The sequence below is a fragment of the Maniola jurtina genome, chromosome 7, assembly GCF_905333055.1.
Source record: "Maniola jurtina chromosome 7, ilManJurt1.1, whole genome shotgun sequence".
Classification (NCBI taxonomy): Eukaryota; Metazoa; Arthropoda; class Insecta; order Lepidoptera; family Nymphalidae; genus Maniola; species Maniola jurtina.
Genome location: NC_060035.1, coordinates 8,894,021 through 8,911,548, shown reverse-complemented (window position 1 = coordinate 8,911,548; position 17,528 = coordinate 8,894,021). Strand labels below are relative to the sequence as shown.

General features: G+C 38.0%; 1 protein-coding gene and 1 long non-coding RNA gene across 3 annotated transcripts in view; one reads left to right on the top strand and one right to left on the bottom strand.

Moving 5' to 3' along the window:
* Nucleotides 1-484: 484 nt before the first annotated feature.
* Nucleotides 485-17,202, top strand: LOC123867195. Its single transcript, XR_006796358.1, has 3 exons — nt 485-768; nt 1,034-1,640; nt 17,048-17,202. It is a non-coding gene; the product is annotated as an uncharacterized LOC123867195 (long non-coding RNA).
* The window catches only part of LOC123867167, a 47,251-nt gene continuing 37,870 nt past the window's right edge, over nt 8,148-17,528 (bottom strand). The window contains exons 4-14 of one of the 2 annotated variants that reach the window (XM_045909078.1): nt 16,814-16,955; nt 16,119-16,224; nt 15,579-15,740; nt 14,940-15,065; nt 14,420-14,532; nt 14,096-14,194; nt 13,366-13,663; nt 12,541-12,636; nt 9,796-10,009; nt 9,095-9,404; nt 8,148-8,575 (exon numbers count right to left, since the gene is read on the bottom strand). In XM_045909078.1, the coding sequence (XP_045765034.1) occupies nt 8,437-8,575; nt 9,095-9,404; nt 9,796-10,009; nt 12,541-12,636; nt 13,366-13,663; nt 14,096-14,194; nt 14,420-14,532; nt 14,940-15,065; nt 15,579-15,740; nt 16,119-16,224; nt 16,814-16,955 (1,805 nt within the window). In that variant the 3' untranslated portion in view covers nt 8,148-8,436. The remainder of the gene's footprint in view (nt 8,576-9,094; nt 9,405-9,795; nt 10,010-12,540; nt 12,637-13,365; nt 13,664-14,095; nt 14,195-14,419; nt 14,533-14,939; nt 15,066-15,578; nt 15,741-16,118; nt 16,225-16,813; nt 16,956-17,528) is intronic. The other variant, XM_045909079.1, reaches the window with a different exon arrangement.

The window sequence follows — 17,528 nt, the reverse complement described above, 5'->3', positions numbered from 1 at the left end:
GCAAAGTCAAACTGCGCTTTAAAGATCTCAGCCTTATTTATAATAAACCTACAGTACGACAAGGATCTTTTGGCACGTTGTATGTGGTGTTGCTAAGTAAAAAATTTGGAATTGCCCCTTAAGGTTGCTTTGCCCGCAAAATTCAAATTTAATTTGGTTTTTCGAAATTTATAAACTAATACGAAAAAGTACGCTTATGGCATTTTAATTGCGCCAATGGCAGAATCATCCTCACAGGTTTAAAAATCTTTACTTGAAAGTGTCCAGTTTAAGAAATTAGCTATAGTATCGACTAATTTGTGAGCAACTCATGTCAAACTCATTATTTTGACTAATTTCATGCACCTTAATAAAAACGGCACAAATGTGTATATTTTATAGCTATATTTAGCACTAGATAAGTATAGTATTTGAGCAGGTAAACATTATAGGTTGCAAGTACATGGTTTTTATTATTTTTCCCTACGTGGAAACGGGTTTCACCAATTTCTCATTCAGTTTGAATTAGATAAACCTTACTCGATTTTCAACATATTCCCTGAAATTGAGGAGATCCTAATTGCTGGCAGCCTTTGTTTTACAACTAGATCCCCCTGTCAATGTCATTCAACTGCCAAAAGATCCTTGGTACATCTCTATCGCGGCACCACTGAAGCGCGACTCGAAGTCCACCCGATTCCCGAAAGAATTGTTGGATATTCTCTACCCTTAAAAATGGGGATGAAGTTTGTTGATGATAAAAATTCGTCATTGTTAATCATAATTCACGTATATTGGCTTTATGTTAAAAAATTGAAGAATTAGGTACCTACTACGTGTTTCACGGTTTTTGAAAATTCTACCCCATAATTATAGAATTTAAAAATCATAACCCTTCCTTTTCGCTTTGCCGCAATTAATTCCATGAAATAATGATAATATGAATGGGTAGCTAGTTAATTCCATGAAAATATTTTGTAAGGGCTTTCGGTAAACTTAGTAGTACCTTACAGCATTCGGATAAAAATGAAGAAATATCTACTATCTGTTTCAGGATTTTTGGAAATTCCACCCCCTTGCCGATTTTCAAAATTCCGCTAGAGCGTAGCCGTGGCGGTATCCACACCAGCCATCCAGGCTCGCTCCTGAAGCTTATTAGACTGCCGAGGTTGCCGAGGGCTTCATGGAGTGAGGTTAGAACCTCAAAACTTTTTAAGTGGTCCCCGCTTTATACTAATGTTACCCGTTTCTATTGTACCTTTATTTACAATTTCTTACGTATAGGCATAAAAAGAAAAAATGTTTTATCATACAAATTTAATCCATTTGCTAATAATATTAATAATATAAATATATTATACAAATGCGTATTGTCTTGTAAACTAAAATATCGCATTGAAGCCACAACATAAATGAGTTATACTATTATATTTTATACTAGAGCAATGGTACCTACCTATCACGAATTTATCGGAATGTCTAGCTGTATCATTAAAAAACACAAAGCGTAATATAGGTTTGTAAACAAACTATTAATATGGTAACAGCTTTCAGTATCAAAGAACTACCCATACATTTTTTACACTAACGTTAGCGACACATCGAGATGGCAATGGGGGTGGGGACGCCCTGATTGTCATGTCGACCTATCGCGAAGAATAGTATGGCTGTTGCGGACGAAATATTGATTTGGCATAATTCAGAATGATCGGGAAATTAGATCAATATCCCTAAACGCGAATTAGGCCTTTACACTGAGCTGACTCAACGCGATCAGATCGTGATGCAAGAGATCTGGAGTTTTAAAATTATATTTAAAAAAAAAGCCGGCCAAGTGCGAGTCAGACTCGCGCACTGAGGGTTCCGTACTCGGGTATTTTTCCAACATTTTGCACGATAAATCAAAAACTATACATAAAAATAAATAAAAATCTGTTTTAGAATGTATTACGTAAAGCCCTTTCATATGATACGCCACTTGGTATACTTTGAAAATTGAAACACATTTTAATTTTTTTTTAATAATGTAACCACAAATTCGCGGTTTTCAGATTTATTCCTGTACTTATGCTATAAGACCTAGCTACCTGCCAAATTTCATGATTCTAGGTCAACGGGAAGTACCCTATAGGTTTCCTGACAGATAGACAGACAACAAAGTGATCCTATAAGGGTTCCGTTTTTCCTTTTGAGGTACGTAACCCTAAAAAGAAGCTTAAGCTATGTTAAAAAAGAATCCAAACGCATTTAACTGTGAGGAATACTTCACCGTCTAGCGCAGAACTTCTAAGGTGCACTAGAGGGGTCTGCCCGTTAAATACAAATTTAACTTGATTTTTCGCAATTTGTAAACTAATACGACAAAGTAGGCTTACGGCATTCATAGAGCCAGCTCAATTTGCGTCTGCATAATTAATCAGAACCGGGGATTCAGGATAATTCCTCATTATTCAGTTGTTTTCTATTATAAAGGTAAATGGGTATAATATTATATTAGTATACATATACTAGCTTTTGCCCGTGTGCCCCTGTGCGTTGCAATGCGACTCACGCGTCGTCATTGAATATGGATAGGACTATGTGAAAAACTTATACGAAAGTGTAAAAAGTTTCAAGTCAATCGGATGACCGAGGTGCGAACGCATAGCCGACGAACGAATACAAACATAATTTTATATATTTTTCTGTTTACATTATAACCACAGGTTTTAACGTTTTTTTGTAGATTACAAATAAATACCTACAAATTGTAGGTATCATCATCACAAAAACACCATAAAAACAACCGTTTTCATTTTTTTAATTTAAGTAACTATATTTTTTTTACCTAATATGAAATGGTTTCTTAGATTCTATTTTCACACAATTAATGTTGTAGAGAAACATAGTAAAAGTATTATTTAGGTATGTATATTTTAAGGCTAACCATCAAACGAAAAACGGCTACACGGCCGTAGCGTAACTGGCCGCTATCCAAACAGCTGTTAGATACTTAATAATAATTTTAGTAATGTTTCTTTACTTTACAACAAAAATTGTTTGATAATAGCATCTAATAAACATAGTGGTTTTATAGTGTTTTTGTGCAAATGATACCTATACCATTTATATTTGTTTGTAGTTATTTCATTCAAATAGTTTCAAGATCTTAGAAAATATTCTTGCCTTCACAACCAATTCGTTTTTTTTAAAAATTCATCTAAGTACCTACTTATCTGGTAGGGAGGGACGCCCCCCCCCCCCCCTCCCCCTCCCCGGACACATGAATGAATTGCAAATTAAAAAAATGTATCAATGTTTTTTTTACATTTAACAGGGCTCTCTCCGTCACTCGTTTCCACTCGTTTCATACAATCGTAGTTCCAATTTCATTTGAATATTAAGCAACCAAAGTCCATGAAATTTTGCAGACATATTCTAGAAACTAATATCTGTGTCTGTGGTGTTTTAGATTTTTCTAAAAATATGTAGTTTTAAAATTACAGGAGCTCAAAGATTTGTATGTAAATTTTAAAGACCGCGTAACTTTGAAACCGAATATTTTAACAGAAATCTGGAAAACCAGACATAGATATTAGTTTCTAGAATATGTCTGCAAAATTTCATGGACTTTGGTTGCTTAGTATTCAAATGAAATTGGAACTACGATTGTATGAAACGAGTGACGGAGAGAGCCTTCTTAAACAAAATTAGGAACTTCTTTGATTATTAAAAACATTAGTAATCACATCGCATTTTTCAACGAAATAGGTAGTTACCTACTGAGAATAATAATTTGGTCTTATTTTTTGGCGTCAAAAGTGGCGGGTAGCCCCGGACATAGTGAATAATGATGGCCCAACCGTATTTTGGCCTTACAAACATCACAATTAAAATAAATATCCGATGCATCTATACTATAAACACAATCCTCATGGACCCAGTCTTCGCATTCCTGACACTGAATCCAGTCCCTTTTAAACTTTTCTCAGCATTTTCTTTTAGTATCTTTTCTCGATCTTCTTGAGAAAGAATTTGAAAATTTTTCTTTATTTTCAACATCTTTCTTTTCTTTTGGTTTTTTGGTGTTGTTTTTCTATTGGTTTCTTTTTATTACCTACCCTTTTCTTTGATAACATGTTCACATAGTTCCATAGAAAAGTCCTCATAAAATGTAAATTTTAGTTTCTTAGAAATTGAAATGTCCGCGGTTGCCCGCTATCCGCTATTGGAAGCTACCCGACTTTCCTCTATTCATTATGAATTAAAAATGCTTAATATTTAAGTAGGTAGCTAAGCCAGAATCGCCTGCAATTTCAGTGACGAGTAACGCATTTTACTCACGATACTGCGGCAAGGCCGAGTTAGAGTGACACAATGGAGACCTGTATTGCCTCCTAGATCGGCCAATCGATCCAGAATGATATTCTTGTGTAGGGACCATCCCAGATTGCTCCAATAAATCTACCTTGCCGCAGTGGCGCGAGTCGGATTAGTCCGGACGGCGCTAATTCGTATGAAATAACAACACAAGTGTTTCGCTGAGCGTGTGTCAACGCGCGTATTACTTCATACAAATCAGCACCGTCTGGTATTCCGACCAGAAATTCCGGAGTATGTCATCGTGCTAAACTTTAGCATCGAAATTCACAATGATTTGACATAAAAAATCGAACAGTTTACAGTAAAAATAAATGATGAAGTAGGTATAGGTAAACCGCTGAAGCGACCTTGACAGATTTAGTCGTGAACTTGTCATTGTTTACGATGCGTGGGCACTGAAAAATTCGCTTGACACTTTGTTCACACGACACCGAAACGATAGAATCTGGAGATAAACAAGTAAATATTTATATGCATAGTTTGAGACTAGCGGCCAAATACCTACTGGAAAGTCTCTTAATACTTAGAACATTTTAAATAGCGCCTGGTTTTTGTTTTACAGTAGGTTTGTAAGGCTAGCACTCATTGGCATGGGTGTATTTCAATGAAACAAAATGGATAACAAATAACAATCAATAAACACACATAAGTGCTAACACGACTCTTTAGGGTTCCATATGAAAAAGGAAATAAAGAAACATGGTGCGAGTAATAATGCGGTTTTACCGGCCGTCACAGCCACTTATGCTATTGACTTCGAATTGGAAAGTTCTACGTTTAAAATAATTATGCACCTAACTAACAACAACAATTCAAAATCTTTCAAACCTCGCCTTTTTAAAATTACAAACATTTGAGGCTAAAACACGTTCTTTTTATTTTAGCGAACATATGCCATGATGCGCGCAAAACAAGCAATCTGAAGTTGCAACATGGCGCTTTGTGCAGGTCATAGACTAGAGATTAAAGTCGTGTTCGTTGCTTTATTGTGCGCGTGTGCGCGGTTCGCGCAAACGCAGTTACGCACGGCAATTTCAATTTTTTAAACTTGGTCTTTCGAAGCACTAAGTCACTTGTCAGAGATAAGGGCGCACGCGCAAAACTAATTTTATTAATTGCGCATGTGCAACTCGTGTGCATAAAAATCAAACGAACACGATTTAAATACTCAAGCCCGGCTGAGACCTGTTTTTATACAATGATACACGCAGATACACGCCTCATGTTTAGTTTAGACTACTTGTTTTGCACGCTCTTTACTGAGCACCGTGGCTCCTTTGCGTCTCATTTTAACCTTTAACTTGACTCATTTGATCTTTATGCTCTCCGTATCGAATTAATATGGAAGAAATGAATCTTATCTTTGTTTCTTTTTTACGTCCTTACGTAAAGAGATATCTGCTATACAAAAACTGAAAACAATGTAATATTTACAATAGAAAAAACTAGAACTGACCAAAATTATATAAATTTCAAATTCCATAACTATGTACACTATTTACTACAAGTAGAGGAAACAGTCGACACATTTTGATTCGACAATAAATTAGGTAAGCAGGTACCTACCGAAAACTATTCTTACTATAATACTCGTAGCACTGCAAGATATAAGCAATGTTGATATTCCAGCCCTCTCAGTCAGTTCATAAGAATGAACTATAAATTAACGATGAAGGATGAATTTTCCTTTAAGCACTTGCTAAGACAGTGCATTTTAGATAGCTTGTACTTGCACCTTAAGTATATCACGAAAATGTGAATACGGCATGTGTAAACAGTGTGTATTTTAAGGACTTTCATAATACATGAAATTATAGATTAATCTTACCTTTAACTATTTTCTATTCGTATTAATATGCAAACAAAATCTAACTGTTCTATGGTCTAGCGAACTATTTTCTCAAAGATATGGTTCAAAATTAATTCATTTCATCACAGAACATAAATAACATTTACATCATATTTTAATATGCGAAATAGATATTCAGCATATTTCGTTTTTAAAAAATCTAATAATATTTTCTAACTCTCGTCTCTTTGTGGCAAATGGGTTATGGGTGTACCGTGGCGTACTGTGGTCTCAAAAAGGATTGACACAAGAAAAAAACTAGCCAAGTGCGAGTTGGACTCGCGCACCGAGGGTTCCGCACTCGGGTATTTTTTGGCATTTTGCTCGATAAATCAAAAACTATTATGCGTAAAAATAAGTAAAAATCTGTTTTAGAATGTACAAGTTAAGCCCTTTCGTATGATACCCTACTTGGTAAAGTTACGTTACTTTGAAAATTTAAACACATTTTTAATTTTTTTTAATGATGTAACCACAAATTCACGGTTTTCGGATTTATTCTTGTACTTGTGCTATATAACCTACCTACCTGCCAAATTTCATGATTCTAGGTCAACGGGAAGTACCCTATAGGTTTTCTTGACAGACACGACGGACGGACGGCCGGACAGACAGACAGACAACAAAGATATCCTATAAGGGTTCCGTTATTCCTTTTGAGGTACGGAACCCTAAAAATTATATAATGAGAGCACTTTCTTATGACTCTAACTTTATGTTCTATAGCTGTAATTATCTGCTGTGTGTACATTTAAATAAATGGTGTAATAGGTACGCACGATCTAAGCTGACCGGCCTGAAATTAGTCACGAATTTTGCATTTGAACATTTTCCAAAATTACTAAGTACCTACTTAGTATTTAAATTAATAGACTAGTAAGAATATTGGGGTTATTTTTCTCAGTTTTCTACTAGTAAGTCATTACATGTTTGTTTTGTACTAGTGAATGCCATCGCTCTAACTAAAAGATTATCAAAAAAACTAATGTTTTCAGAAATTATGTCATAAGAATATTTTCCTAAGGGTTTAACTACTAATACAAAATTAAAGGATTAATAATATTGAAAGTTCCCAGATTTCTTACGGGTGGGATAACGTGAAAAAATTAAACCCAATATTTTACTATTAACTGTACCTGTACTATATATTATTAGTACCTGTAGTAATTGTAGGAAATATTCCCTGCATCTCTTTCAACGTCTCGCCAAGACCTCGCTTTCGTCATTTGCTAAGAATCGTTTGTTGTGCAGGCCGGTCCAGTAAGATCGTGCGAATTATAAAACGGCCACTTCACAAAAATTTGACACAAAGAACTAAAAAATATATACATATACAAAGGAATGCCAAAAATCACTGAGATCAAAATATTTGAAAGGAAAACAGAAATATTCTTCACAGTCTCATCTCACAATCTGCACTCGAGTGCCATCTTCTTACAATATAACTACTTAGTGTAGGTACTAAGGAAGCTAGTCGTTAAATATGAAATCTTTATTTGGGAAATAACGCAAAACATTAATATTCCACTTTATGAATTTTGATGTGTGAATTACTAACCACAGAGTCACCTATAAATTGCATGACCTTCATTATTTGCATATTTATATTCCAAGCACAGTGGAGCACCGCTGGATTTAATGTACACTGGTGCTGATTCAGTTAAACATACATCTGTTCATTAAACCAAATTGAAAGGTCTGAAAGTAAAAAGAAATTTAGAGATCTGTGTACTCTCCAGCCTCCGATAGACACCGTTAACTTTCGGCACTGTCCAATAATTTATTTATTATAAGCACTTTGAAGAAAGAAACAACGAAGGTAATATGCGCTTGCTAGGTCTTGCGCACCGCAACTAATAATAATAATAATAATCGGTCATGAACTTTTGTGGTGCGTTGAAGGCAGCTAAATTGTACAGCATTGAACCCAGCTTGACGGTCTGACCAGCGAAGGTGGTTCTAAATTCTAAACTTAAAGCGAGATAGTCGTTGCTCTGCAACTTGCATTCGCAGACGAGTTGCAACTTATATCGCGAAGGCGGTTGTTTTGCGAATTCCGTTGGCGATTATGTTGCACCTTCATCGCGTCGGCATTTGAGTTGCAACTTGCATCGTGTTAGCGTTTGCGTTGTAACTCGAATCGAGCAGGCAGTGAGGTTTTGAATTGCGTTGGCGGTTGTGTTGCACCTTTCATCGCTATGGTATTTGAGTTGCAACAACTTGCATCGCGTCTGCTCATAGTTCGTTCACACGGGGGTGCCGAAGTCGGGGTCCCCGCGGCCGGGCAGCAGGCGGGGCGCGGGCGGGGCGTGCGGCGCCTGAGCCCCGAACCGCACCACCTCACCGTTGCGCGCGCTGTCCATGACACGCCGCGCCGAACCTATCCTATAAAGCAAAATAATTTTATTTTCTATGGAACTATTGCCAAGTTACATTACTCTCAAACTATGCTCTACTGGTTCATTGTTCTTTAAAATTACAATTATATTTATGGCAAAATACACAAAATAGATGGTACAACAATTTCAAGGTACACCCGGTTCAATGTACCGAAGTCCACACAATATATTTTAACATGAAAAATAAACATCAGGGTGTTCATTGGAAAAACAACATGATTATTTACAACATAACGAAAGTTGAAAAGGTGAGGATGGGTTCAAAATGCGCCGAACAAAGCGTGGTGCAATACTATGAATGCGAATTTGCGTCTGTCTGTTACCTTTTTAAGGCCTATTTTCTTAACCGATTTTGACGGAATTTGGTTCAGAGTTAGTTTATACTCAGAGACAGAGATAAGATTTATTCTGGAAAATCCCCCGGAATTTAATAAAAAACTACATCCACGCAGACAAAGTCGCGGGCTTCATTTAGTCATAAAAAAAAAAACTGTTATTTATTTACCGAAAGCTTTTAGTTTCTTTCCTCGGGCGGTTGTCGCCGTTGGCTTTATTGGTTGTATAGTTGACATCTAACGAAGGGGCCTTCATCTCACGCGAGGTTTGAAGGTCGGGAGCCGGCATCGGTTTGGAGGCGGCGCCGGATGTAAGTTCGGCAGCATCGGTCGCAGCGGTCGACGCGGACGTCGTCGCTGTGGACGTAACGACGGTCGATGCTGCAGGAGTCGACGTGGAATGGGAGTTATCTTGCACTGCAGACGGCATCGGTAAGTATTCTGAGATCGGAGGTTGGCAAATATCTTGTTGTAGTGTCACTAGGGAACAAAAATAAGTAAGATGTAAGATATATGTTTTAGGTTGCAGATAACTTTTAAAAATCAATATTCTTATCAATAAGAATATCAAGGAATAAAATAGAAAACGCACTCAATTCAACAATTCTGTATAGTTTACAAAAACCTAACCTAGCCGTCCTGTACCTACTGTAGATTAAGATCAACTTGCACCAAGCCTTTAAATGTGTAAAGCTCAACTTTCTATAACTGTTCTCTTATTAATCCTGGTATTAACTTGATAAAATGCTGTCGTCTGTCAGCATTGCAAAATTTGACTAAACCAGTTAAACAGTTGTGTTTGGTGCAAGTGAGCCTTAAAAAACTACTTTTTGAACAAACTATAAAAGCATTACCGCAAACGGAAAATTACCTGTATCATTGGGTTCTGGCCGATGATTTACTATGACATTTCGATGATCTAGTGAATCAGGCCAATGATTGGGTAGCTCGGGCCTAAGGTTGGATGGGTCGGGCCGATGGTTGGAGAGGTTGGGCTGTTGGTTCGGCGTGGTAGGTTTCTCGTGAAGGTCATCCGACGACTGCGCGTCCGACACAGCACAGTACGCGCCTTTGGTGCGCCAATCCTGGACAACACATATAACGAGTATGAGTATAGCGCGCGCAAACCAGTAGTAGCGAACACGAGGCGTTTGAATCCGCATTGTACAACAAGTGTAAATTAAAAATTTATAACACCCCCGACAAGTCAAGGTTACAGTAACTAGAAAAGAGCTGATAACTTTCAAACGGCTGATCGAAATTCGAATCGAAAAATCGATTCTTGGATTATAGCAAAGAACACTCTCGATTAAGCCACCTTTCAAAAAAAAAATACTAAATTAAAATCGGTTCATTAGTTTAGGAGCTACGATGCCACAGACAGATACACAGATACAAACGTCAAACTTATAACACCCCTCTTTTTGGGTCGGGGATTAAAAACAGATCTCTGCTGGGCTTGTGTGTTTAATCCTAGTCCACATGACCATGACCATGATCATTGGGCTGTCGAATACATCTCCTTCATCAGCTTTATTGGAAAGGCAGCAATATGATACAGTTATTTCACTGTGAAACGATAGGCAAGCGATACCTTTGTAAGCTTGTCATTACAAAAAAAAAAAGGGTTTAAAAACAATATAAATAACGAGCAGGCGGGTCACCTAATGTTAAGTGATTACCACCGCCCATAAATATTTACAGCATCAGAGACCCAACAACAGCCAATGCGTTGCCGGCCTTTCAGGCTTGTTATTATATAAGGTCAAGTGGGGTAAGAGAAACATACTTTACTGGTTTGTGAACATTTTGGCCTTCAGCTATCAAAATTATACATTTATTTCGATATTAATTGAAACAAATCTTCGCTTTTGAAATATACTAACATTTTTTTTGATACAAAACTAGATTGTTCGTATAATTACGGCACAATTTAGCAACAAAGCTAGGTCATAAAAATGTTCCTCTTACCCGAGATTTAGGGTAAGAGGAACACTCGATACTTTTAAGTAATAACTCGTGTTTTAAGTGTTTATATAGCATGTATTAAATATTTTTTTGAGTTAAGGGAATGAAAACCTTACCTCGTTTAAAATAAGGTCTTATTTAGACTGACAGCATACAAAAACGAAATTTGGGGTAACAGGAACATATAGGTAAGGTCAGAGGTGCTAAACTTTTTCTGGTATTAAATGAACGTATTAAAAACTAGCTTTCCGCCCGCGACTTCATCCGCGTTTTGGTTATATCGCGCTTGGCACAATTTTTCAAAACATGAACCCCCTTTAGTGTCCCGTGATCGGTTAAAATGAAGCCTATGCCCCTAGCCCCGGGTGTCAAGCTACCTACCTTCCAAATTTCTTAAGATTGGTTCAGTGGTTTAGGCGTGGAAACGCAACAGACAGACAGACAGACATACATACAGCCAGACAGACAGAAAGACAGACTTTCGCATTTATAATATTGGTCGGAATAGTTGGGATAGAAATGTATTCTAAAAACAGATATGGTTTTAGTAAATTTCTTTACTTAATTACAATTTAAAAAATTAACTCGTAAGAAACAAAACAAACTTCTAACAATTTTGAACTTTTCTCACTTTGGCCTATACGCGTAATTGTAGACAACAATGTATCACAACAAAAATACTGTCACAAACAATAACATTCGTAGTGAAATATAAACTATAACATAATGTTTTGAAATATAACTATAACATAATGTTTTGAGGCTGCATAACCTGACAAAGCGCCACTTTTAACGGCCCTAACTGCTTCTAATAGTTTTTCTTTCGGGTAAGAACTTCTATCGGTCTTTTTTTCGTAAGCTCGAGGCATTTTGCTTTTTCTGTAACAAATAAACAGTTAAACAAATCATAGCTATTTACGGAACGTGTTATACCGGCTGACTTTTTAAGTCCTGGCCAAAATTTGTAGGATAAACCTTAACCTTTTGTATGGGACCAACTTTCGTACTCGAAAAAAAAAATCTACTAAGTATTTCATACATTTTGGTCACAGCTGATCGATACTTTTGTATGGAACAGCTGACTTTTTATTTAGAAAAAGTTGTTCATATTCATAGGTAGGTTTATCCTACAAATCTTGGCCAGTACTTAAAAGTCAGCCGGTATTTTAGTGGATTTTAAAAATGTTTGTTACCCCCTGAAACCGGGAAAGAGGAACATATGTTTCTCTTAACCTAGTACAGCCGTTCCTCTTTCCCAGCTTGCCATTTTGAAGGTTATGTTTTTATTGGCATCGAAAAAGGACTAAAAACACACACTACAAACAATACAATACGTAAAAAATAAAGATTAAACGTAATAATTACACTTACCATAGCAATCAACCGCAAAACTGATGTTTTTAATATTTTAATAACACAAACAAGGAACACCGCTAGGTCTTGGTTTTTTTAGTTTGACAACAGATTTTTTTTTCTCTCTTTTACTCGCTTATCTGCCGTGTTGTAGCGTCATCTATCCAAGAATATATGAACTACGCCTAATACTGTTATATCAACGTAGTGACCATAGAGCTCGCCGTTATAGTTTTCTTTTTACTAGTTACAGTTTCTCTTCCCCCCGCGTCCCTCTTACCCCACCTGACCTTACCTGAGGTTTACGTTTCTTCTTTAGGGAAGTCCTGCAATGTACAGGCGTGGAGCGCGGCGACGTGGAAGAACCAGAAACTGCCGGCGCTGGCGCCATCTGTATATAACAAGCAACACAGATGGATTATTATTGATTTGGGGCCGCCTGCCACAAGTACTAGTAGCAATACTAGGCACTTACTGAGATGGTCCCAATTTCTATGTGTTCTATGTAAAATGGTTTTAACGAAATAAATATTTATGTATTTTGTATTTTTTTTGTGTTGACATCATTTGGATTATTGTTTTTTTTTGTGACTACCATCGAATAAATTCATATTTTATCTTTTCCGCACTTCTTCTTTTCGAAACATTGTGTAAAGGATAGCATCGGTAGTACTTTTAGACTTAAATAGTACAACTTAGCTAATTAACGGAAATGCTAGTACATTACATACATTCATAATCGTACATTTGAAAAGAGCAACCGCCGAGTTTCTTACTGTCTCTTCTCGGTAAGAATGGCATTCCGAACCAGTGGTAAATTCTTTTTCGATTCGAAAGCACTTTTAAATGTCTATTTGAAGAAAAATCTATTCTATTCTAATAGTAAGCTATGTTAGCTGACTTCCGCGACTTTGTCTACTTGGGTTTAGGTTCTCAATAATCCCCTATGAATCCTTTGATTCTCATTCTCCTAGTCGAGCTGTATTAGAAGGATTTGGAAACCCACTGCATTATTATCGCAAGAAAGCTACCGCTGAAATATGATTTATGTGAAAGGGGTCACGGTCCTCAGTAATAAGCAACATTGCGCATTGAGTGATATAAACGAGAGTAGCAGTACCTCTAATCGAGCTTCTATTTTGATAGAGTCATCGTCCATGTCAAGAATGGAGAGGTTGTTAACGTTATTGTAGTCGGCGTAGTGCGCTCCGGCGACCTCCACCGCCTCGCTACGGCCGTACTCCCCCTCCCCGCGCACGTCGTACGCGCCGTACGCCACCCTCTGACTCCTCAGGCCGTACGCTCCTCCCTCGGCCAGGGCGCCGTAAACTCCATTGTTGCCCCGCTGAGCGTAGTCCGCCCCCTCGCTCCGCGCGCCGTACGCGTCATCGTCACCGCACTCGCTGCCCGACGCGCTGCTAACAGAAGATCAATCACTACAATCCACTCACTCAGTTTTACTTTAAACTTAATTTAACTAAATGTTTATAGACAGTATTTTATACTGTGGTGAGAACCAGGTTCGAATTTAAAATATTTTGAAAGTGTAAAGAATTCAAGATATACTTAACCGACAAAGCACACAACTAACTAGTGGATTCAACTAAGCCTTTTCCCTGGAAGTTTCAGAAACGAATCGTATTTTGATGTTTTTTTTAAAATATATTATTTGAAATCAGAAACAGGGGAGGTAACAGTTTAGGTACAATCAAAATGTGATCTGGTTAAGCCTGATCATAAAGACGGCCACGGGATCGGTCGATCGATCGATAGGAACGATTTTTTGAAAGTTAAAGATTCATTTTCGTCGATGACGACGATGATGATGAATAAGGTGAAGTAATACGTACTGATGATTGTAGTCCGGGGTCCGAGGGGCGGTGGGCGTGGCGCCTGACGCGTCGGGCTCCTCTTCGTACACATCCCCATCTTCCGGGTACAGGGGAAATCTGCATCGATAAAATGAATTGATTAATAAAATAATAATTGATCAAAAAATAAATATTTTTAATATGGTTTATACCATTTTAAAAATATTTATTTGACTTTAAAACTTCATGATATATTGCGACAGGACATCACACTGAAAGCGTCACACGTCACGCCAGCAGTTTAAAAACTAAGTAGGCACTCTATAATACTGAAAAGCTAGGACAAAATAGATGTAATGAAACCTGTAATTATCTTCAGAGAGTCGGTCGTCATCGTCCGTAGCAATGAATTGAACACAAAGGGCGCAATCTCCCTTGACGCTCTGCAGCGCCTGAACTGCTTCTTTATGACAAGCCTGCGGGTAGCAAATGTGAGATTTACCCATTCACAAGTGTTAACACGAACGAAAGGGTAAAATGATCTCGTGCCTAATGGCCTGGCCAAGATTTTCACGATACGAACTGCAGCACAATATGATACCTACCGCGGTGAGCAGCAGATTTAATGTAAACGAAGTCGGTTGAAATACATGCCATTCGCCGCATTACTTATTTTGTTTTTAAAAACATAAAATACGTTTAAAACAATATACATAAAAATATTGTTTTGTTCAAAGTATAAGCACATTCAAATACATAATTCAGGACGAGATCTAGAATCAAATTGGTAAATTTTAATTTAGGCTTTGGACTAGGAATTTAGTTACTTCTAGAAGACTAAAACTTCTTTAGGTAGAATCCCTTATACAAGAATAGTGGTCACCTGCGTGAGATCGTGGTCATTGATGGCGAGGATGGCATCTCCAACGTACAGCTCGCCGGTGAGCGCGGCCGGCCCGCCCGCCTCCAGCTCAGAGATCAGAATAGGCACCCCGTGCTCCCGACCTCCCTAATCAAAATATGATAATCAATATGGCAGTCGAATGCGCCCGTCGGCTAGTTGGTTTTACAGAGCATAGGATGACTTAATTATGATCGATTCCTCCGTGTCGCGAAACTTACGCCGCTACGTAAATTACGTCGTTTCCAGCTATTACCATTTCTATCTGAATCATACGTTATATTTTTAATAAAGAAAATAATATATTTTTATCGTTTATTTTCAAGCGGTTAATCTATCTTACGGCAAATGTTCAAAAAGATAAGATAATAAATTTGCACTCAAATCAAAATTTCTGCTTGTAATTACGGCTCAATTCATTTTGGCGCAGAGTCGAAGTGACACCTCGCCGTCGCGTCGAATTCATGGCAACTTGTTTACGCATGTCATGATATTTGCTTAACATAAAGTACATACGGTAAATTGTTGATATGTCGCTTCGACTCTACCAATGTGAATACACCATAAGCAAACTGTTTATTTAATATCAGGACAAAAAAAGTATATTATAAGTATGGTTACCGTGACGGAGATACCGAGGCCGAGGTGCGGGGAGCGGCGCACGCGCACGGTGCGCGGCGCGGGCGGCGCGCGCGCTGCGGGAGGGCGCGGGGTGCGCGGCGCCAGCCCGCGGCACACGCGCACCAGCGTCTTGTGCCGCTGCAGCAGGATCTCCGCTTCCACCTGTCACAACGATACGTTGAGCCTAAGCTTGGAGGCACACACGTTTCATCATCATCGACCCAGCCCACTAAGATGGACAGACATCAAACAAGTCGCAGGGATCCGGTGGCAGCACAAGACTGTAGCGTGTGGAAGTCCTTACAAGAGACCTATGTATGTCCATCAGTTGACGTCTATCAGCTGAGACTCTTTACAAAAACGTCTCTTTTTACAATGACGCGCAGTGATGCTTCACTATAGTCATCCACGCGACTATAAGCTCACAATCCTTGCCTATTCTACTTTCTATGGCTTGGAGTACATAAGATTTATTGTTCAAAAAGAACTTTTAAATAGACATGTATTTGTTATATACTACGCCTGCCTACTACTTTTTACCTGTGCCCATAGCGAATCTCTTAGTTCAGCGCGCATGTCACTGCCTAATAGCTGTAACTGTTGTATTCTTCCAGCGAGTTCTTTATCCAGGTACTTCGTGGCTAATCTATGACAAATTTAAAACAAGGAGCTTTAATTAAGACATTCAGTTATTTTACACTTAAGTAATGCAACAAATTAAGTTCATGCTGCATTTTAAATTAAAATACGAGTATAGCGATTGCAGGCGACGCGACATCGCTTTGTTACTAATACTTACGTTTTCAAATAACGCTTCTACTTATCGACAAAACACTCGCCTGCGCACAATTCTACCATTTATATACTCTTTGGTATTCTATTTATTTATTTAGTATTTGGTTCTATTGCACAAAATCAAAATCGATTAAAAAATAATTAAAAGAAAAAGCTGACTGACAGACTGATTGATATCTATCAACGCACAGCTGAAACTACTAGACAATATAGATCGGGCTAAAATTTGGCATGCAAATAGCTATTATGACGTGACATCCGCTAAGAAAGTTTTTTGAAAATTCAGGAGTTCGAAATTTGTGTACCTAGTCCACGCGGACGAAGTCGCTATATTATAATAAGCGAGTTAAATTTCAAATTACTTACAGCTAGAGTGACCTCAAAGCGTTTAAAAGAAAACATTAAAATGTCATTAAATAGCGAAGAACTTATTTTTATACCTAGCTCCAAAAAGCTCAGAGTGCAGCGCAAGGACAGTTTCCCTAAGTGCAGCGTTTTCGCGGGCGAGTTGCGCGGCTTCCGCCCGCGCCCGGGCCGCTTCGGGAACGTCGCCCGCCACGTCCCCGCTGTCCTGGCACCCGCCTGGCAAGACGAAAGATGGAAATAATCTAACGTTAGAAGACTGTATTGTTGAGTCAAACCACTAACGTTTATACTAACTACCCATACAATAGTTACATTACTGAACGAGACCAGAAAGTTAGCGTTTTCTGGTCGAGTGTGAGTTAGACGGCCGAGCCTTGGCGAGGACGTCTATAACATGAGATCAGAAAGGCATTCCCGGTCGAGGCATGTATAGTGCTTTTCTAAAAAAAATGAAACTAATAGGTAAATTTAAAAAATACAGCTTTTGCTTATTCAACATCCGCTCTCAAATTCCTATCAAATTCCATACTATCCTCAATTGAACTCATTTTGTCTTGTAAGTACTTGTTTAATAAATAATTTGATCTGAATTACGCTTACAGCGCTCGCAGCCTCCTCGCAGCGCTGTAGTGAAATGTGCACATTTCATACCATTTTTTAGAAAAAGATTTTGTGACAAGAAGGTAAACAATATCTGTATAAAGTTATTTTTTGGTTTTGACGACCGGCCTTATTATGCTAAATCTTTACGTGCTCTGCATAGTTTTCCGATGTTTTAAATTCGAATAT